This window comes from Danio aesculapii, chromosome 20, assembly GCF_903798145.1.
Source record: "Danio aesculapii chromosome 20, fDanAes4.1, whole genome shotgun sequence".
Classification (NCBI taxonomy): domain Eukaryota; kingdom Metazoa; phylum Chordata; class Actinopteri; order Cypriniformes; family Danionidae; genus Danio; species Danio aesculapii.
This window is the reverse complement of record NC_079454.1, coordinates 1274248-1297671: the sequence shown is the minus strand read 5'-3', so window position 1 is coordinate 1297671 and position 23424 is coordinate 1274248. Positions and strand designations below refer to the sequence as shown.

At 37.3% G+C, this 23424-nt stretch overlaps 1 protein-coding gene across 1 annotated transcript in view; it reads left to right on the top strand.

The window, feature by feature from the left end:
* rngtt (RNA guanylyltransferase and 5'-phosphatase) overlaps positions 1-23424 on the top strand; it is a 188487-nt gene that overhangs the window by 20764 nt on the left and 144299 nt on the right. The window contains exon 5 of the mRNA XM_056481173.1: positions 14536-14611. Coding sequence (XP_056337148.1) covers positions 14536-14611 — 76 coding nt within the window. The remainder of the gene's footprint in view (positions 1-14535; positions 14612-23424) is intronic.

The window sequence follows — 23424 nt, the reverse complement described above, 5'->3', positions numbered from 1 at the left end:
ATATTGTCAGAATATTCAGCAAATAAAGTCAAAATATTACGCTAATAAGGTCGAAATATTACAATAATATTTTTGTAATATTCTTGTAATATTTCCACTTTATTCTGGTAATATTTCCACTTTATTATTGTAATATTTTGACTTAATTTTTGTTATATTTTAACTTTATTAAATTTAAATATTAAGCGAATAGAGTCTAAATCTTTGGGGAATAGTCTAAATATTACGCTAAAAAAGTGGAAATAAGGGCGACACAGTGGCGCAGTAGGTAGTGCTGTCGGTTCGAAGGGCATCCGCTGCGTAAAACATATGCTGGATAAGTTGGCGGTTCATTCCGCTGTGGCGACCCCAGATTAATAAAGGGATTCATCCGAAAAGAACATAATTGAATGAATAAAGTGGAAATATTACGAAAATCAAGTCGAAATATTAGGAGAATAAAGTTGAAATTATACGTGAATAAAGTGGAAATATTATGTGAATAAAGTTTAAATATTATGTGAATAAAGTCGAAATATTATGCCAATAAAGTTGAAATATAAGATTAAAAATGAAATATTATGCCAAAAAAGTCTAAATATTAATTGAATAAAGTCTAAGTATTACTTGAATAAAGTCGAAATATTATGTGACTAAAGTTGAAATATTATGAGAAAAAAGTCAAAATATTACATGAATAAAGTTGAAATATTACGAGAATAAGTTTTATAAATATATTTTGTAGTAATGCAAGATCGATTGTGCATTATTTTGAGGAATCAAAAGAACAAAATGGATGTGGTTAACGATTTACAAATTGGTTAAATCCTACTTTAGGTTAGCATTAGCAATAATGGAATTTGTTGTTTTTTGATTTTGTCTTTTCTCGTAAAATCTTGTCTTATTCTCATAATATCTTGACTTTATCCTCCAATTATTTTGACTTTGTTCTACTAATATATTGACTTTGTTCTACTAATATATTGACTTTGTTCTATTAATATATTGACTTTGTTCTATTAATATATTGACTTTGTTCTCGTAACATTTAGACTTTAAGCTCGTAATAATTTGACTTTATTCTTGTAATATTTTGAATTAATACTCGTCATATTTCGACTTTATTTTCATCATATTTTAACTTTAACCTCAAAATATTACAACTTTAATCGTATAATTTCATATATTGTTTATTTTTAATGTGGCACTAAGACGGCATCATAGTTAAAAGTGTACAAAGCAGAATTTGACGGTTAAATAGCAGTTATGTTACAGACGCCATTAAATAAGCAGTCTCGTAAAACCAAAAACAGCATTTCCCCTGCCTATCTCTCTTAAAATGTTGTCTCTTTACGCTGTGGGTCTGGGTGTGATGAATCTGACCTCAACATAGCGACGGCTGGTTTGCTTTCATCCAGCTAATGGTGGATCACAACCCATAATCCCAGTGCTGTTTGAGTGTGTTTGCTAGTTTCACACCAAAGCGCTGCAAGCGAAACCCTGAAGGAGACGCATTTCCAATATATAAATAACTCCTCAAATCTGTGTAAAGGCCTGCAGTCGGCATCAAAGCCCAGACGTCTGTAAAGCTCAGCATCTGTGGAGTGGCTCAGAAATCTCTGTTTGCATCACTAAAAGTTTTGTCAAATCTGGATCTAGCGACTGGGACGGCTGCAGGCTGTGATATCAAATCACTGATCAGTGTGTGGCATTTGCCATGTTTGCCTTTGATGAAATCTTGATTTTTTTTTTTATCGCCAGAGGACATAATCCCAGAAATAGCCAATACGGCTGCACTCGTGTGTTACAGCGCTGTGATAAGAAAATCTCATTTGGTGATAGTTTTGTCGTGTCGATGTAAGTATACATGTGATCTTTTCCAAGCCCCGGCTGATCAAGATCTAACAGACTCACTTAAAGAGATAGTTTATGAATCAAAAAACACAATTCTGTCATCATTTACTCTCATTTTACTGTTAAACACAAAGGAAGAAGATATTTTGAAGAATGCTGGAAACATGGAACTAGGGATGGTCATTTCGGTTAATTTTGCCAACCGACATTACCCGAATATTAACTGGTCAGATTAATATAAATTATTATTTAATTAAAAACATGTATGGACGTGTCTATTTTGTGTCTGACAGGTTAAATATTGCTTGCATTTTAAAATACTGATTTATTTTACCCTGTGAACAGCAGCATACAGGACATATTAACTACAGAACATAACAGAGCATCTTCACGTGTTTCCAACAGCATAGGAAAACAGAATAAACTAAATAAAATGAGTCTAATAAATAGTCCTGCCAAAGAGCTCGTTCACTGAAATGACAAATGTAGATTACAGAACGAAAACACAGAGTCGATCCTTTTAAGATCTGACATAGGCTGTTTGTCCAATCATGTTTTTTTTTTCTTCTTCTGTCAGATAAAAAATATCGAGCTACTTCAAATCGATCGCTCTACAGAAAATATGCATTTAATTAATGCTCCACTGTTATTCTTATATCATAAACCTCTGTCAACATGTTTAATAGAAGTCGTTAGTTTAAAGATTATGTCTTGAGCCTCTAGTTTTACATTAGAGCTTGTGGGCTTTTATTTTCTCCGTCTCACTCGCGGATCATGCGTGTGATGAAAGACGTTAACAGCTCATATGTTGACGTTTTGTATAGGCTACTGTAGCATGTAAGAATTTAGTTGTTTACTTATGATATTTCATTAATTTGCATACATGTTTTGTAAGCTATGAAATGAAAGCTTCAGTTTGGTGCGGAGTTATCACTAGGCAAACATCTTTGGATTTGTTTGATTGGTAGATTATGTAAATGATTATTTTATAAGAACTATTAATAACTAATTTTACTAATGGAGAAGAGGTTGGTTTGTTGGTTGTACACTAAATCATCACAACTATTGCCTGTTTGTTGTGTTTATGAGCAGTGCCGGAGTGCGCTCTGATAAAGAGAAATCCAGACACTCTGACTTGCGGTTGGCTTGTTTCCAAAGCAGAGCACCTTTCAGAAAGTTTTGCTTCACGATTCTTTTTACAAATGTGCAAATAAACGGAGGAGTCTATAACGTAGATCAAGGACAGAGGCAGTCAGCATCATCGCTCAGCTTAAGAAGCTTCTAAAGGTTTGAGGGAGAACCATTTTTGGGTGAACTAGCCTTTCTCCTATTATGCCCCTTTATACAAGATCTAAAATAAGTCTCTGATGTCCCTAGAGTCTGTGAAGTTTCAGCTCAACATACTCTCTGAAACTGACCCTTTTGGACTTTGATCCTAATTGTGGCATTTTGGTGACTGTCGCTTTAAATTCAAATGAGATTCAGCTCTTTTCAAAACAGGGCGGAGCTACAGATGCCTGTGACTCAGCATAGTGGGAAATTCAAAACAAACACTAATGGTGGACGACTGCTTCTCATTTGGGGATGTTTATGCTAATGAGGGAGTGATGGTCACTAGTGGGCGGGGCTTTCCCCCTCTGACACGTACAAAGGAAGAATGTCAATCAAAGTGTTTGTGCAAACTGTTCCTATCAAGTGGGATTAAACATTTTTTTTAATTGATTTTGACCATTAGAGACTGGTTATATAGTGATTTTTGCATAAAAGGAAGCCTTTAATACTTGGTTGAGTTTGTTTATTTTGACATTTGGCTTGGCGTCGTCCACAGAAAAACATTACCCATGCTTTGCAGTGTTTCCTCTAGGGTTTTTTCCAGCTGTGGCGGCAGGCCTTTTTTTACACAGATCTACCAACTACCTGTGGCGTTAGTGAGCGCAGTATTACGAGTCGAGATTGCATTTATGTAATAGCCTACAGCATGCGAATCTCGTTGCTTGCGAGCCGATTTCCTCTGCTCGTGCACAAAGCTTCTTGCATGCCCTCAAATACGCGCTGCTCAAGAGCACAGTGTTGCCAGATTGGGCGGTTTCGGCTTTGAATTTATTTTTGCGGGTAAAAAGTGACATAGACGGGTAGTGAAAATTTGGTCTGCCATCATAAACCTGTTTTGATCTCCCAAAGAGATACCATAGCCCCCGTTCTTCGCATACATATGCTTAGAACAGTGTAGAAACGCTTGTGATCTCGACAGCTTTTGGGCTGGAAACAGTCAGCGTCATCTGGCAACACTGAGTGCAGATCTTCTCATGTGCTCTCAAATAAACGCTGCTGAGGTGCGATTTAGTGCGTTTATGTAACGAGTATGTCTCCAGCATTTATTAGATTTGCTAGGAATATTTATGAATGTCTCCAATAGACCTACAGAGCAGTAATAATGCCTCCTGAAGTAAAGTGAAACAGCTATACGTCGTGTTTGCTGGCCTCACGCATCACACACCTGCCAGTCAGTCAGTCAGCACATAACCTTAAAGGGTTAAACAAATGATGCACAGCACTACTACGGTCGGTTACAGAAAAGTTCACGTGGTTATAATTTACTTACCCTTTAATACATTTTGGTGTGATTATCTCCTGCTATTAAAAAAATAAAATATTTTGAATGAGATGCTGTAATGTAGCTATGGCGGGAAGAATTTTGGCGTGGCGCCCTGCCATGGAAGAATGAATGTAGCGGAGACCATGCTTTGCTAATATAAAGACAGTTTACCGGGCGCTGTAGAAAACATGTGAGATTCATTTACACGAGCTGGATGAAAGTGCCTTTTTCACTCCTGAGGGAGTGCACATCTGATTTATCTTTCTGCTCTTATTAGAAACATCTCACGTTATTACAGACAGAGAAATGTTTGTGTTGGTAATTCCTCACCTAAATGTAATGCCTTTGCTCCACCTCTGAAGTGACTTTTCTTTTCATTTAACCTTTCCTGGACTGTTGAGTCTGTCGGTTAATGTCAAGCAGCTGTCAAATACAGTTTCAGAGGAAAAGTATGTCAGACCTTTATGATTTATGCATAAATTGGTGACCTTAGAAAAAGACAGTGTTACGCTCAAATAGCACATATGTGTGCCACTGTTTAAATGTTTGATGCTGGTAAGATTAAATATATATATATATACTCAACTGTGGTACTGGTAGGACTGGGTGATAAGGCAGAAATCTCATATCCTGATTACAATATACAGTTGAAGTCAGAATTATTAGCCCCCTTTTGAATTTTCTTTTCTTTTTTAAGACGAGATGAGATGTTTAACAGATTCAGGATTTTCACAGTATGTCTAATAATATAGACATATATTATATAATATTATTTATACATAATATTTCTTCTGGAGAAAGTCTTATTTGTTTTATTTTGGCTAGAATAAAAGCATTTTTTATTTATTTTTTGAATATTATATTTTCTTTTCTTATAACAACACAGAGCGATACAGAAAGCAACACCGATTATAAAGACAAAACAGAAGCAACGGAAAAAAAAAAATAATAAAAAAAATAAGACAGAAAAAAAAAGATTTTGAATCATTATTACACCAGTTCCTCCAATATTATACATGGGTCAACAATGATGCACATTTATATCTAGGCCAGTATATGGTGATCTAGGCAATATGGTGATCTTGTAGATGATAACAGGGTTATACCTTTAAACTGTTATCCTGGGCATTTGATAAATAATTAAAAAAGGGTTTCCAGGTGGCTTTAAAGCCGGCAATGTTATCAGAAAGATTGTGTCTTAGTCTCTCTAAATGTAAAGCGGTAGAGAATTCTAAAAGCCAGGATTTAAAGTGGTTTTGATGGCTTTTTTGATGTGATTTGCATGTGTTTTCTTAAGTTGGTTCCAACAGCATTGATAATGTATTTGATAACTCAAATATAGTCTGTTAAATAGACTAAAGCTTATAGACAGAAGCAGGAGCAGCAGGAGACCACCTCTGTTAAACTTAGCATAAAAACAGGATTTATTGATTTATTTACTTTATCCTGCCTCAGCTGTATTTTTTTCTGATTGGAACCAACATATTTTATGACCTGCGCTCTCTCTCGGCTGGTGGAAGTGGGATTTTGGAGAATTTTATGCGTGTGATATTCAAAGAGCAGACATAAATGACATGCAAATAAGCTAATAAATATGTCCTGTAAATAAGATACCTTTAGGGTCTTCTGCTTGTCTAATAAAAGACCAAAGTTATAAAAGCAACCTTAAATGATTTCTGGCGCTATATAGAGGAAATCAAATTAAATCACTTGACTTTTAAGGGGAGCGGGGTGCCCACCTAATACTGTGGTGAGGGAAACACTCTTTTCCATTTCATAGTGCCACCAATACAGATGTAAAGTCATAGTTTACAATCCAGTACATGCCAAAATCAAGGCAAATCCAGAAAGTTCATCAGCCTGTTCCTGCAACAGCTTTTAGTCATAGTTAATAGTGCCTTTCAGACTGCAATCCAGAGAGCGGGAGGTCTGGGGAACTCATTTGCATGTGGTTTTGTACAAGCTTTGTGTTTCTGTACGCAGTAGTTTGTGCTTCTGACAGTGGGCTGAGCGCAGATTGAAGACTGAACACACGCTCGGCAGATGATGGACGTTTCTTTAAAAGAGTCCCTCCAGCACACGCAGAGGCTTGACAAACGCCACACACCGAACAGGACAGCCTGAGCCATCTGACATTATATTTGGTTGTGCCTGTATAATAAAGCAGAGACGGCCTATCATTACCAGCTGTCTAAAAATGCCAAGGGATTGTTTCTCATTTTCTTTTATTTAGAGTCAAATGATCAACTAGAAGTCAAGATATTACTTGTGTTCCTAAAACTTGGATAAGTGGCAAGACTTTTGTGAAGTAGTGTATTATTCCCTCCAGAACTGTCTTGAGCATCTGTCTGCAAAAAAGAGCATCTGTCTCCAAAAGAGCGTTTCACACCTCCAAAAGCCACCGCATTCACTGCGTTCATTACCTTTCGTCTTCTGAGGTGCAACTCAGTTATTAGAGAAGAAAAAACACCACGGTGGCTTCTCCCAATGAAGCAAAATCTGTTTTTGTTGTTGATATTTGCCACCAGTTTATCAGGAAGTGACCATTCTGTTCTGTTTGACTCATTATGGACACGCTGCTTTACTCAATAATGTTTTATGCAATATTCAAGCTTTGCACAAGTTTGCATGTTCGCCAATGTATTAGATGACTCTAATACATAAAATAAGTAAGCTGACCAAAGTTCTTATAGGGAGAAGACTTTATTGAAGACAATGAATGGTGCAGTTCCTCTGCAGTGATGTTAACACGTCGGTCTTCAAGTAACTAATGGCCCTTTTCCACTGAGTGGTACGGTACGGTTCGGTTTGGTTTGGTACGCTTTTATGGCCGTTTCCACTGTCAAAAAGCGTACCGAACCGTACCGTACCACTTTTTCGGCACCCTTTCGAAAGGGTACCAAACACGAGAAAGGGTACCAAAAGGCGGAGCCACACGCGCAGCTGAACGCTATTGGTTTACAGAGATACATCATTCGCTTACGCAACAAGCCAGAATGAAAACAAAAAACCCGCCATGTTTGAAATACACAGCGAGAGATTACAGCAGAATTATAAATACATATAATAACGAGCCATGGTCGATCTGGGCTCAAACAAACCTTGTCGTCATCTTGATGGACAGCCACAAATCCAAGAAGAAGAGCAGATTTACCCTGTGCCCCATAGTTTTTCACGAGCCAGTCTGATGCGCGAGCGGTTTCGCTTTCTTTCCGGCCCGTCTAACATTATATCTGAAATAACAAACTTCTTGAGCTGATGATAATAACCTGCGCTTGATTATTGACGTGCTTTTGAAACCCGATCCTGTCAGACACTGACAAACACGAGAGTGAAGCGTGAAGAAACAAAGGAGAAGCCGGAAAAAAAGGAGGACATTATTATTCAGCAAACATGAACAAAATGCCATGATTAACTAACTTATTATCTTCACCTTGTGGACTAATATGAACCGGGAATGATGGAATTACTGTCTAACAGAGGCTACATGTGCTGCTGAAGATTACAGACACAGATGAGAGGTTTTCACTGACTGTAGGCTATAATTTCAGTTGTTTTGAACCTAAATACGGGCGAAATGTCTGCTGTGTGTAGTTCTTCTGTATTTGGTAACATATCGGAGACTGTAAGGGGCTGTATGTGTTTATATATGTTCATTTATTTAGTTATTTAATATAATTACAGACGTTACAGTAGGCTGTTTCGCACTGTCATTGATCTGCAGTTATAATCAACTCATGTTCATAGAAAAGTTCGTAATAAACATTTCTACACAAGTATTTATGTGTGTAAAGCATCTGTTTTGTGAGAAGAGCTTCTCATATGATATGTGAGTGACCTGTACAGTTTTACTGTAGACATTTCCTCCAGCGAGAATGACGTTGACTGAAACTTTCTGTCGTACACCACGCCCACCAAAAGGGTACCCTTGGTAGTGTAAACGCAAGCCTGATAAAGGTGACCCGTACCGTACCGTACCAGTCAGTGGAAACGAGCCATTAGCCCAAAGTACTGTCTGTGAGACACTACTTTATAACAAAGGAGATGACCTCCCCTGGAGATTACCCAAATGGGTTAGTCGGGTCAAAACTCTTGAGTTCCTGTAGGCCATTTGGTTCACACCTTTTCAGATGCAGATACTTGTTTTCATATGAAATAAGCCATACAATCTATCAGATGGCTTATGGGTATGATGGCTAGAAGCAGAATGATTGACTTACTGTTTATTACATTGAAATAAAGGGTTTACTGAATACCTTTTAGGGAATGTACAAAGTATAAACCTATTTGATTAAATATTGTTAAGGCCACTATTAAAATATTTGAACTGATAGAACCAAACTTGAAAATTGTGTGGCAAAATCTGTAATATCTAAAATATTTATATGTAGAAAGATATATATTTTAAAGCAGGGGTTTTCAACCGGTGGGCCCACTAGTTGGCCTCAGCGATCCTGCAGGTGGGCCGCGAGATTAAAATGAACTCTCAATAGTATACTATAATTTTTGCATTTCATTCTTAATATGCTATATTAAAATGATCGAAGTAATGCTCTTTCCCCTGTTCTCTGATTGATTAGAGATTGAATACGTCCTCATGATCGCGTCTGCAACTAGTACACGTCTGTTCATTCACAAACTGCCTGAAGTGAAAGTCTTCAGACGTACTCTGGCGGAGCTGTTCACGGTTCCTGTCAGTGATCTCCCAATAATATCCAGCTGCAAACTCAACCACCGTCAGATCTAAAGGTTTCAACAGATTGAGTGCTTACTGTATTTTACATTCGTCTGTATATTTTTGAATAGCAAATATTTATTAGTAGCTATTCAGTCAGGGCGACGCAGTGGCGCAGTAGGTAGTGCTGTCGCCTCACAGCAAGGAGGTCGCTGCTTCGAGCCTCGGCTGGGTCAGTTATCCCCTGGGTACTTCTGTTTCCCTCACAGTCCAAAGACATGCGGTTCAGGTGAATTGAGTAGACTATTTGTTTGTAGTGTATGAGTGTGAATGAGAGTGTATGGGTTGCGGCTGGAAGGGCATCTGCTGCATAAAACATGTGCTGGATAAGTTGGCGGTTCATTCCACTGTGGCGACCCCGGATTAATAAAGGGACTAAGCCGAAAAGAAAATGAATGAATGAATATTCAGTCAGTCCAGTTTAAAGCAGAAGCTGGTCTTTTGCAATCTCCCAAATGACCTATGGTTCTCTTTGAGTTTGTGTATGTTTCTAATAAACAAAAAATTATATATATATATAGTTTTATATATAATGAAATTGAAATAAAATGATATATTTTTTAATAAAATGGTGATAATAGAAAATAATAAAGGCACAACAAATGTGTTATGCATACATACACATACACACATACACACATACACACATACACACATACATACATACACACATACATACATACATACATACATACATACATACATACATACATACAAGCCCTGTTTTAAAGTGCTTACAAATAAGACCATCTTCCTTTTTTTGTTGTCCTTGGCTGGTCTCATGCCTAATAAAGCTAAAATTGAAGATATTATTATTTATAATTCCTCAGCTGGTGGGTGGTGAGAGACTAATGTCACAGACTAATGGCCAAAGATTGAAGATAAACTGCGCTCGTGTGGTGCATGAGATTCTACAAATCAAGCACAGTTAATGTCCTGTGTTTATTTCCTCAGGTGTAATCAGCTGCTATAATAATGGCCACGAGTATGGCTCATTAGGATGAAGATGGCAGAATGGCATTTATTGAAACGCTATTCTGAGAGTCAGCCTAAAAACAAAGCGATGGATGTGAACATGTCAGAACTAACCTCCACAAAAACATCTCTCATCCTCCTTTTCCCCCTGTTGTCTGAGCACTTCAGAAATAGCTTAGTGCATTTGTTTACTGTCTGCAGCACGGAGCGTTTCACACATCTGATGTCTGCTGTTTGCCGTTGACATGACTGGTGTAGACAGGGTGTAAATGCCATGAACTCATTATAATTTCAACATGCTTAACACTAGCTCTTTTATCATCTGCAGAATCACATTTGCTTTGTTTTCCAAGTGAACCGCTGCTTTCTTTTGCAGATGGCTTTTTAAAAATTCAAGATTTGTGCACCAAATCCACTGCCTTTAGCTTTTTAAATGTCAAAATGGCTTACTTTAATATACAAGTCACAAGATTGATGGTAACGGAATGTTAAGAGTAGTGTGAAAACTGCTGGATTTGATGGTTTAAATGGCAAAAGCCAATGTTATGCATGAAATCATTTTAAAGGGGGTCTATTTTGCCTCTTTTTACAATGTAAAATAAGTCTCTTATGTCTTTAGAGCAGGGGTCTCAAACTCAATTTATCTGGGGGCCGTTGGAGGCAGAGTTTGGGTGAGGCTGGGCTGCAGAATCAGAATCAGAATCAGTTTTATTGCCAAGTGTGCTTCACACACACAAGGATTTTGTTTTGGCTACAGAAGCTTCCAGTGTACATAAAGTGACAACACAAAACAAATCTGAAAAAAAAAAGATAAACATTAAACAGATGCGGTTAGTCAAGAAACCTGGATGTTGAGTTGTATGTACAGATTGTTATAAATATACAGGTTATAAGTGTACAAGTGCGAATGTAGAAGGTATTGCATTGTATATTGATATAAGGTGCTGTGTACAAGTGCGTATGAGAAAGTATTGCACATATTTATTGCACAGTAGGGGAATATTTAACTGTTCATAAGGTAGACAGCCTGAGGAAAGAAACTTTTCCTGTGTCTGGCTGTTTTTGTGCTTGGTGCTCTGAAGCGCCGACCAGACGGTAACAGTTGGAACAGGTAGTGTGCTGGGTGTGAGGGGTCCAGAGTGATTTTGCGAGCCCTTTTACTCACTCTGGAAGAGTACAGTTCTTGAAGTGTAGGAAGGGTTGTGCCAGTGATTCGTTCAGCAGTCCGGACTATTCGCTGTAGTCTACGGAGGTCGGTTTTGGCAGCTGAGCTGAACCAGACGGTGATTGAAGTGCAGAGGATGGATTGGATGACAGCTGAGTAGAACTGTACGAGCAGCTCCTGTGGCAGGTTGAACTTCCTCAGCTGACGAAGGAAGTACAGTCTCTGCTGGGCTTTCCACAAGAAATTAATTATATTATTAATTATTAATATCTAATTTGTTTATTTTTCATCTTTATTTGTGTTAAAAAATAAAAATAAAGATATTTGAGAAGATTGGAATTTTGAAACACAAAATAAGATGATCAAAATAAGTAAAAATTTAAAATAAATCATTAAAGCTTATGTCAAATTAAAAGTGCAAGTGAATGTTTGTTTTCAGACATTCAGGCTCAGCTGATATAAAAGTTTGCCAGACCTCATCTCCCAGACCTCATCAGTGTTGAGTGTGTTTGCGCTGTGTTCATGTCGTTTAGACGAGCCGCTTTGACCTTTGCGTGGCACTGTTTTTCATTACAGTTTGATTATCTCCCCCCTTGTAAAAAAATGACAAACTGGAAACAAAAGGCCAGCTCTGGGAGAGAAGCGCTCATGTCTGCTCTTCACGCTGATGACTGTAATTATCTTAATAAGTTCACACAGCCGTTCTCCGGAGTTCAGCACTGCAGATTTCAGCGCTGTATCGATGAAGACAGCAAATGAAGCGCTTTTGTTCTGTCATCCATCAGCGGCGCTTCATTCCAGTGATCCAGACTGAACACAAAACCAGAAATTATGGCTGAGCGAACATATGCAGTGTTGCAGTAACAATATTTCTTACCATGTCTAGCTGAAGTCAGAATTATTTAAAATAATATCATTCTTTTTCTTTTTCAATATAACAGATTGAGGAATTTCACACAGTATTTCCTCTAGTATTTTTTCTTCTGGAGAAAGTCTAATTTGTTTTATTTTGGCTAGAATAAAAGCAGTTTTTAATTGTTTTAAAGCCATTTTAAGGTCAATATTATTAGCCCCCTAAAGCAATATTTGTTTTGGATTGTCTGCAGCACAAACCACTGTTGTTCAATGACTTGCCTAATTTACGATGGCTGAGAGAGCTTAACGTACTGCAGTTTATAAGAAAACACATGCAATTACAAAACAACAGCAAAATAAGAAAAGATCTTCAGCTGTTTGACAGCACACAAATCCTCACAACTCATACACATTTAAAAAAAACACGCTGCATTTTCTCACAACGCAACAAATGAATAAAACACACTGCATTTTGTACGATGTGTATAGTGTTAACACAATTAATCTCTGTTAAAGTGGCAAGCTAAAAACATTCTCATCCATCCATCCATCCATCCAAATTCACATTATTATTATTGGACATCCATCCATCCATCCATCCATCCATCCATCCATCTAAATTCACTTTATTAATATTGAACATCCATCCATCCATCCATCCAAATTTACATTATTAATATTGAATATCCATCCATCTATCCATCCAAATTCACATTATTAATATTGAACATCCATCCATCCATCTATCCATCCAAATTCACATTATTAATATTGGACATCCATCCATCCATTCATCCATCCAAATTCACATTATTAATATTGAACATCCATCCATCCATCCATCCATCCATCCATCCATCTAAATTCACTTTATTAATATTGAACATCCATCCATCCATCCATCCATCCATCCATCCATCCATCCATCCATCCAAATTCACTTTATTAATATTGGACATCCATCCATCCATCCATCCATCCATCCATCCATCCAAATTCACTTTATTAATATTGAACATCCATCCATCCATCAATCCATCCATCCAAATTCACATTATTATTATTGGACATCCATCCATCCATCCATCCAAATTTACATTATTAATATTGAATATCCATCCATCCATCCATCCAAATTTACATTATTAATATTGAATATCCATCCATCCATCTATCCATCCAAATTCACATTATTAATATTGGACATCCATCCATCCATTCATCCATCCAAATTCACATTATTAATATTGAACATCCATCCATCCATCTATCCATCCAAATTCACATTATTATTATTGGACATCCATCTATCCATCGATCCATCCATCCAAATTCACATTATTAATATTAGACATCCATCCATCCATCCATCCAAATTCACATTAATATTATTGGACATCCATCCATCCATCCATCCATCCATCCATCCATCTAAATTCACATTATTAATATTGGACATCCATCCATCCATTCATCCATCCAAATTCACATTATTAATATTGAACATCCATCCATCCATCTATCCATCCAAATTCACATTATTATTATTGGACATCCATCTATCCATCCATCCATCCATCCAAATTCACATTAATATTATTGGACATCCATCCATCCATCCATCCATCCATATTCACATTATTAATATTGAACATCCATTCATCCATCCATCCAAATTCACATTATTATTATTGGACATCCATCCATCCATCCATCCCTCCAAATTCACATTATTAATATTGGACATCCATCCATCCATCAATGTAAATTCACATTATTAATATTGGACATTCATCCATCCATCCATCCATCCATCTATGCAAATTCACATTATTAATATTGGACATCCATCCATCCATCCATCAATGCAAATTCACATGATTAATATTGGACATCCACCCCTCCATCCAAATTCTTATTATTAATATTAGACATCCATCCATATTCACATTATTAATATTTTACATCCATCCATTCATCCATCCATCCATTCAAATTCTAATTAATATTGGACATCCATCCACCCATCCATCCATCCATCCATCCATCCACCCACCAAGGTTGACCAAAGTGCTTCACACCAGTACTAAAACATTATACAAAACACCTAGAAAGCTCGCCAGCATGCAGTACAGCATTGTTAGCCACATTAAACTATTTGAACAAATTGCCCTTCTCTGGATATTGCATATAATATCATCATGATGAGGATAATTTCTGATATGTTGTGCAGCCAGAAATGGTCATATTGATTTGAGTCAGGGATAAAGGGGCTTGGCGTGTCCAGAAGTGATTGGTTTGGCGGGTGGGTGTTTGGTCTGTGTGAATGTGTGATTCAGCTGTGTTTAAGTCACTGTTGTGTTCTGTCTCCCGCAGGCGTTCACTGCACGCACGGCTTCAACCGCACCGGCTTTTTAGTATGTGCCTACCTGGTGGAGAAAATGGACTGGAGGTTAGTTCACACTCACACACAGACACACACAGACACGAGCACTCACCCAATCAACACATGCTGTGTTCAGAATTAATGTTTTCATCCAGTGGTGGATAAAGCACACACATCTCAGGCACTTGAGTAAAATACCCTGATAAATCATGACTCCAGCAGAAGAATACAGCCCTCCATTTAATAGTACAGAAGTACTTGATTTGTAGTGTACTCAAAGGTCTCGTGAAGTGCTTTGAAATGCAGAGCTTTCGATGTTTGGGTGTAATCTGAATTGAAACATGAAGAGTGGGCGGTACATAGAGTAACTCCTCCCCTTTAAAAAAAACAGCCAATAGCGTGTTGATTTTTAACAGCTCTGTCAATGACAGTGGTTGAGCTCAAGCACATCAAATAAACAGCAAATTAGAAGAAGGGGGCGGGGCATGTTGGAGACTAGAAAGTATTTGATTGGTCAGAAGATTTATAAGAGATTAATGACAAAAAAGGAAAAGATCTATTTAGGCGGAAGTGACAAACTGCAAACAAACGGCTTAGTCCCTTTATTAATCAGGGGTCACCACAGCGGAATGAACCACCAATTTATCCAGCATATGTTTAACACAGACGGTGCCTTTCCAGCTGTCACCCAGTGCTGGGAAACACCCATACTCAATCACACACACACACACACACACACACACACACATACACACACACACACACACACACTCATACACTACGGCCAATTAAGTTCATCAATCCCCCTATAGCGCATGTGTTTGGACTGTGGGGGAAACCGGAGCACCCAGAGGAAACCCACGCCAACACGGGGAGAACATGCAAACTCCACACAGAAATGCCAACTGACCCAGCCAGGACTCGAACCAGTGCCCTTCTTGCTATGAGGCGACAGTGCCACCCACTGCGCCACCGCACCACGCCTATATCATTTACATATATTCTAAATTTGAATCTATCCCAATTAGATCAGTTAGAACATTTAGTGAATCATTTACAGACAACTCATTTTGAACGAATCATTTGAATCAGTGTGTTGTTTATTGGAGACTCACTCTAAACAGATCATTTGAATCAGTGAATAATTTGCCCGACTCTCACTCTGAATGTTTCATTTGAATCAGTGAATCATTTACCCTAAGCAGATCATTAGAATACATGAATCATTTACTGGAAACTCGCTCTGAACTGAACATTTGTATCAGTAAGTCATTTGCTGGAGAGTCACTCTGAATGGGTCACTGGAGACTCTCTCTGAATCTTTTGAATCAGTCAGTCGTTTACTGGAGACTCCTTTTGAATGTATCATTTGGGTGAGAGAATCATTTGCTGGAGACTCACTCTTAACTGATTTGCATCAGTGAATAATTGGAGACTCACTCTGAACAGATTATCAGTCAATCATTCACTGTCTGACTGGATCACTTGTGCCGGATGGGCTGGTCTGAGTGTTTCAGAAACTGCTGATCTTCTGGGATTTTCACGCACAACCATCTCTAGGGTTTACTCAAATAAGCACTCGTTACAACCGAGGTCTGCAGAAGAGCATCACTGAACACACAACACGTCCAACCTTGAGGCGGATGGGCTACAGCAGCAGAAGACCACACCGGGTGCCGCTCCTGTCAGCTAAGAACAGGAAACTGAGGCTCCAATTCACACAGGCTCACCAAAACTGGACAATAGAAGATTGGAGAAACGTTGCCTGGTCTGATGAGTCTCCATTTCTGCTGCCACATTCAGATCGGGTCAGAATTTGGCCTCAACATCATGAAAGCATGGATCCATCCTGCCTTGTATCAGCGGTTCAGGCTGGTGGTGGTGGTGTAATGGTGTGGGGGAGATTTCCTTTGGGTCCATTAGTACCAATAGAGCATCAGGTCAACGCCACAGCCTACCTGAGTATTGTTGCTGACCATGTCCATCCCTTTATGAGCACAGTGTCTCCATCTTCTGATGGCTACTTCCAGCAGGATAACGCACCATGTCATAAAGCGTGAATCATCTCAGACTGGTTTCTTGAACATGACAATGAGTTCACTGTACTCAAATGGCCTCCACAGTCACCATATCTCAATCCAATAGAGCACCTTTGGGATGTGGTGGAACATCATGGATGTGCAGCCGACAAATCTGCAGCAACTGCGTGATGCTATCATGTCAATATGGAGCAAAATCTCTGAGGAAGATCTCCAGTAGGTAATTTAAGTACTTAATTGGCTTAAGTAGAGGTAGTGTAGTAAAGATAATAATAAAATATTGTCTTTGCCTGCACAATTCATTGGCTAAAACGAATTAATGCATTCCTTGTTTTAAATAAATAAATAAATACAACTATTAAATAATAATAATGATATAATTAATAAATCTAGCAGTACAACTTTGTTCAACCTTGATATAATGAATGCATTTCTTGAGCAGACAGTCATCATATCATTATGATTTTTCTATAAATCTCCGTTAGGATGAAATAAACCCCTCAGTTTTATAAAGTTTGAAGGTCAATATTATTGGATGAAGTTGATGAAAGAAGATGAAAATCAATTTTACAAAAAAGCCAAGGATTACAGCTCTCACTTTATAAGGTCTGAAAATAAATAATTGAAAAGATCTGCCTTAAAGCGCATCATCAGCTGAATGACATCACAGTGCAGTGAGCTGTGACATCGCTGGTCAACCATAAACGAGCTCAGCGTATATGCTGAGTGACTGACGCATCACGTCGCAACCTGCAGGAAGAATTACTTCATATTGCTGCAGATAAATATTAAAGCTGCTTTACTGCATCGCTGCCTTCATGAAGGAATTGCTTTTATAGCATCACACAAAAGATTACTCATGATTGAAGAAGCGTCTTCAGATTATTACAGTGTTCGTCACCTTTTAAGAAGAGTTTCGCTTTGGGGAATACACAATGAAATCTGACATTATTTAGTTGTGCTGAACTGTAGTTAATGTCATAGCACACACACCGCTTTAATAACAACAACAACAACAGCAGGCTTTTACCAAACACTCACACACAATGGAGAGGAAAAAATGAGCCTGTTTCTTTTTACAAGCTCACTCATGATCCGAGTGACTGAACAACATGAGCACAGTGTAGTAATTACCATTGGAAAACGGGGCTATTTCTCAATATGTGTTCTTAAGCGATCTTGTGTCCTTGTGTTAAGGCTGCGCAATTAATAGAATAAAGATCACGATCTCGATTCGACCCCACACACAATCTTAATCCAGCATTTCAGGGTCAGGAGAGAAGCGTAAAGGCCGTCGCACAAGTCTTCACATATAGAAATAGTCATAATAATAATAATAATAATAATAATAATAAAAAAATAATAATAATAATAATAACGATAGTGAAAGGTCAGATGAGTTGGAGATCTGCTTACAGTTTGTCAGTGTGTATTTGCTAGCACTGCAGCATCTCTCAGGGTTTCTGCAGCGTCTTGAACACTGACCGAGCGCGTGTGATAGAAGTAAAGCCCTCACTTCAGCGCATGTTTTTTTAATGCGCTCTCATTGAAATTTCAGCAGATGCCTCTGAGGAAGACCTACCACTGTTCAGAGCCTTTCCATTTATAGATTACAACTTGAAGACTCCGAGACTTAGAAATGACTTTTAACTTCTTGCAGAGGGAATGACGTCAGCAGCGTGTGTGTGTGTGTGTGTGTGTTCTGAAAATAATGTACAGAGGATTTTTATGCTGGAAGTCTGACTCACAGGGTGCAGATGAAAATGAGAGAGAACCATATCAATAAAATAATATCAATCAAACCCCCTGTAATCTCATCTGACTCTGATCAAGCAGCAAACAGATATGAGAAGCATGAGCTCTTGGTTTATTTAGCATGACAATGGTTCGAGTCCCAACTTGGTCAGTTGGCGTTTCTGTGTGGAGTCTGCATGTTCTCCCCGTGTTGGTGTGGGTTTCCTCCGGGTGCTCCGGTTTCCCCCACAGTCCAAACACGTGCGCTACAGGGGAATTGATGAACTAAATTGGATCCCAGTACTGGTTGTGGCTGGAATTACATCCACTGCATAAAACATGCCAGAATAGTTGGTGGTTCATTCCACTGTGGTGACCCCTTATAAAATAAGGGACAAACTCTAGGAAACTGAACAGGAAAGTGAATGGATTTGAGATGCCTACAGAGCCGAGCCGTACGACGAAGATAGCAAAATGTAGCACAGATTGGGTTTGATATGTGGGTTGTGAGTTCACCAACGCTGCTACGGTGAAGGCTTGGCTCATGAATATTAATTAAGTTACATAATGTTCGCTCCGTATAGGCCTGGCTGATTAGCTGACAGGCGGGATTTGGAAAGGTGGCTTGGCTCATGAATATTGATTTCCTGTGACTCGATCAACATGACCAATCGACATGACCTCATTAATATTCACAAACTAAGTCGAAACAGAAAGCCGGTCGAAAGGGCCAAATAACAGAGCACGAACTGGAAAGAAATATGTAAATGAGATATGCAAATGCAGACTTCAGGGATTAACATTTGAACTGTATTTTAAGGGTTTGTTCAGGTCATTAACCCTTAAGTCCACCAATCGGCGCTTAAGTTTACATCACCCTTTTGCAATTAAATCCTAATCTAATCATGGCAAACTAAATATCATTGGAAAGGTCTAAGACTTCTGAATACATATTTTATGACTTTTCGTGTCACGTAGGAAGAGTAATAGATTAAACACATTGACTGTCACCCTACAGCCTGTGGGATCATTTACGATTACGTTTTTAAACCATAATATTATAGTCTAAACATTAAGCAATCATGACAAACTATATATCATTTGAAAGCGTAACACTTCTAGTTTCCAAATCTGGAACGTGTTTTTTGATAGATATTATTGAGCAACAGTTAGTCATTCATTTTCAACAAGGATACTCATTGGAGTTAAGTGAAGTAAAACATTACTTTGCTACAGCAATCCACATTTAAAATATGGTTCATATTTCTTAAAACATGGGGGGCGCCATTGTATGTCCACCAATGTGAACTTAATGTCAACTGGTGGTCATATTTGGTACTGCGCCTCCCCAAAAAACTAAACAAAACGAGATATCGGCTTCAAATTTGTAATATAATTTGTTCAGATATACTTACATTTTTTTGTCAAGTTTAGGCTTGAACATGTCTTGAAAAATACATATTTTATATAATGTAATAAAATATACATTTGTTTTAAAAAATTATAAACTTAAAGGCACATAACTTTTGTTTTATTAAACTTTTTTTTTAACTTCAGCTACAATCTGGCATCTGTCTTCTTTCATATGGGTCCAATCTTAAATATATGCAAGAAAGCTTTGATGATTGACATTCATTTAAGTTGAACATGCCATTTTCACATCTATGTTCAAAAAGTGGGGGCGGCGGTAAAGGGGTTAAAAGGCTGTGAATTAAGTTGTACCTGGAGGCACAGTCATTTTTAAGAAGTGAAAATATGGTGAACTTGAAAATAATGTCTGTTTCAGAACAGTCAGTGTGTGTGTTTTTTTTATTTATATCAGGTGAAAGCCACTACACACAGTTGAAGTCAGAATTATTAGCCCCCCTGTTTATTTTTTCCCCAATTTCTGTTTAGCGGAGAGCAGATTTCTTCAACACATTTCTAATCATAATAGTGTTAATAACTCATCTCTAATAACTGATTTATTTTCTCTTTGTCATGATGACAGTAAATAATATTAGACTAGATATTCTTCAAGACACTTCTATACAGCTTAAAGTGACATTTAAAGGCTTAACTAGGTTAATTAGGGTAACTAGGCAGGTTAGAGTAATTAGGCAAGTTATTGTATAACGATGGTTTGTTCTGTAGACTATCGAAAACAAATATAGCTTAAGGGGGCTAATAATATTGACTTTAAAATTAAAAAAAAAATTAAAAACTGCTTTTATTCTAGCCGAAATAAAACAAATAAGACTTATAAAATACTATCAGACATACTGTGAAAATTTCCTTGCTTTGTTAAACATAATTTGGGGAATATGTAAAAAAGAAAAAAAATTCAAAGGGGGTTAATAATTCTGACTTCAACTGTATGTATAAATTTTATTCTTGGATTTCACCATTTTTCTCAGAAAACATATTTCTAAAGGTGCCGTTTACTTGAAATTTTCACCAGATGATGGTAACAATGCAGGGAAAAAGTGTTGAACACATGAAGAAAGGAAGGTGTAGTTCAGCAGTGAAAGCCCAGACAGCAGCTGAAATCTCTCAGTAGTTCTTCAGCAACCCTCTGCCCTTCCTCAGTGTAAATGAATATCAGTAGAACATCTACATTAGCAGGAGGATGAAGATGAAACCAGGGTAGACATTTCAGCAAGAAAATGATCCAAAACACAGCCAAGGAGTCTCTCAGATACTTTCAGAGAAAGAAAATCAAGCTGTAGAATGGCCCAGCCAATCACCTGAGCCAAATCCAATAGAGAATGCTGAATAAAGCTCAGATTTGAAAGACGAGACCCACAGAACCATCAAGATTTTGACCCTCTGTTGAAGTCTGTGAGAAACTCACACCTGAGCAGTGCATGTGACTTCATTCTCCATATGAGAGGCGTCTTGACGCTGCAGCACCAATACAGCCTTTATATAAAGTATTAAACACATTTCAGTATTTCAGCTCTTTCTCCTTCTGTCATTTCATTCTTATCACACACAACTCGTTTTCAGATTTATTTGTTTTGTTGTTATGTTTGTATTGTTTGTGCTTTATGTAATGTTAAGTTCTTACTAAATGATTGTCACTCAGGCTATCAGGGAAAATTATTTGTCTTAGGTTTGTTCAGTATTTGCATACTGTAACAATAATAATGTTATTTGTCTTAAATTAGATTTTAAAATCCCTGATTTTTGTTTATTAACTGTTAACATATAATAACCTTTTAGCATGAATTGTTGTGTAGCAGTATTTTTATTTTAGTGCAAAAAACCTCAAGGCATTTAATGTAATTCATAATATACACGATTAAAATGAGGTCAGTCTGTATACCAGCGATATATACTCTTTATACTGTGCAGATGTTATTTTTGAACATTCAGAGCAGTAATTGCACGCTTGTAAAATGATGAAATGTTGAAGATATGAAGCAAGTAGGTCACTCAGCAGTGTGTAAATAATGTCACGTTTGACAGATTGCCTCAGCTTGCAGGTTGGTAAGAAATACTTGAAAAAAATGAACATCTACACAGAAATTCTCTGCATTATTTCAAACTCAACAACTTATTTAACTCAGTTCTTTTCCCTTTGCCATGATGACAGCACATAATATTAGACTAGATATTCTTCAAGATACTAGTGTTCAGCCTAAAGTGACATTTAAAGGCTTCACTAGGTTAATTAGGGTAAAGTTAGGATCATTATGCATGTCATTAGACAACGATTGAAAAACAATATTCCTTAAGGGGTCTAATAATATTGATCTGGATATTTCTTTTAGTTTGGCTGGAATAAAAACATTAAAAAAAAAATAAAGTAAAACATTTTTATTCCAGCCAAACTTAAAGAAATAATAAGAAAAAAATATTAAAGGAATTACTGTGAATATTAATGCATCTTTTCAGTTTCACATGCAGAGCCATTTTAAAAGTTTAGGGTCCGTAAGGTTCAAATCATAATGATGTGTAATATTTATGGCAAAATTCAGTGTGTATTTCAAAATGCACTCTGAGCCAAATGCATATTAAAATGTTTATTAAATGTCTTAGTAATTCATTAACACTGATACTTTAGGCGTTGTTCACCCAAAAATGAAAATGTACTCACTGTTTACTCTCCCTCAAGTGCTTCAAATGATATTACAGAGTGCTATTTTTTTGTTTATTAATATTTTTATTTAGTATATTTCCAGGTTCTGCATAATATCATTTCTCTTGCTGCAGTCATGGTACGACAGCAAAATCCGTTGATTATTACACCAGAATGAGTGTTTAGTTCCTATAACCATATCAGCCTAGAAAAAAGGCAACTTTTCATTTTCCGTCAGTCTTAGTACATGATGTAGCTAGAGAAGAGTTGAGTTTTAAATATTTTTTTTTTTTGACATGCTAACGGTCTAATCCGATTCAATGACCTATGCTAAGCTAAGCTAAAAGTGCTCCTGCAAGATCCAGAGATCAGCTGAATGGATTAAAAAATGGTAAAACTCTACTGCTTAACTCTCAGGTAGCTGTAAGTTGAGCTTACTACTTTAAAAAAGTGGAGCGTTCCTTACACCAAGGCTCAGATGCACCAAAACACCTCCGAACTTTGGTGTAAAACAAGACAAACTTTCCACTGGCAAAAGTGTTGTCCTCTGGCTCTAGTACAAGGTATAAGTATAATAATACTGCACATACTTTGGTATATAAAGTAAATGCAAAAAATTAATGCAGCACATATTCTTTATTCCAATCAAGACAAAGGTCCACTGTACAATTCAGGAGAATATCATGGGGGACAAATGTCTTTCCAATTATTCTCTGAATAATTTTGTGAATCTCTTTCTAATACATTTTGATTCGTTCACAGTCCCCAAATACATTCATCACTGGGTCGATATCAACCCCAGACTTAAAACACAGCTGATGACAACTGAGAAATAAACTATGAAGGCGAACTGGGGTTAAATACAATCTGTGAATAAATTAAACATTTTGTTTGTGGGCCAAAATTGATGGACTTTAGGGAAGATGTTTGAGCAGACAGAAAGCTCGTCACTAAAAATATACCTGAAGTCATTCTCTCATAATTCCCTTAAAGGTGTCCTATTATGCCCCTTTTTATAAGATGTTAAACAAGTCTCTGATGTC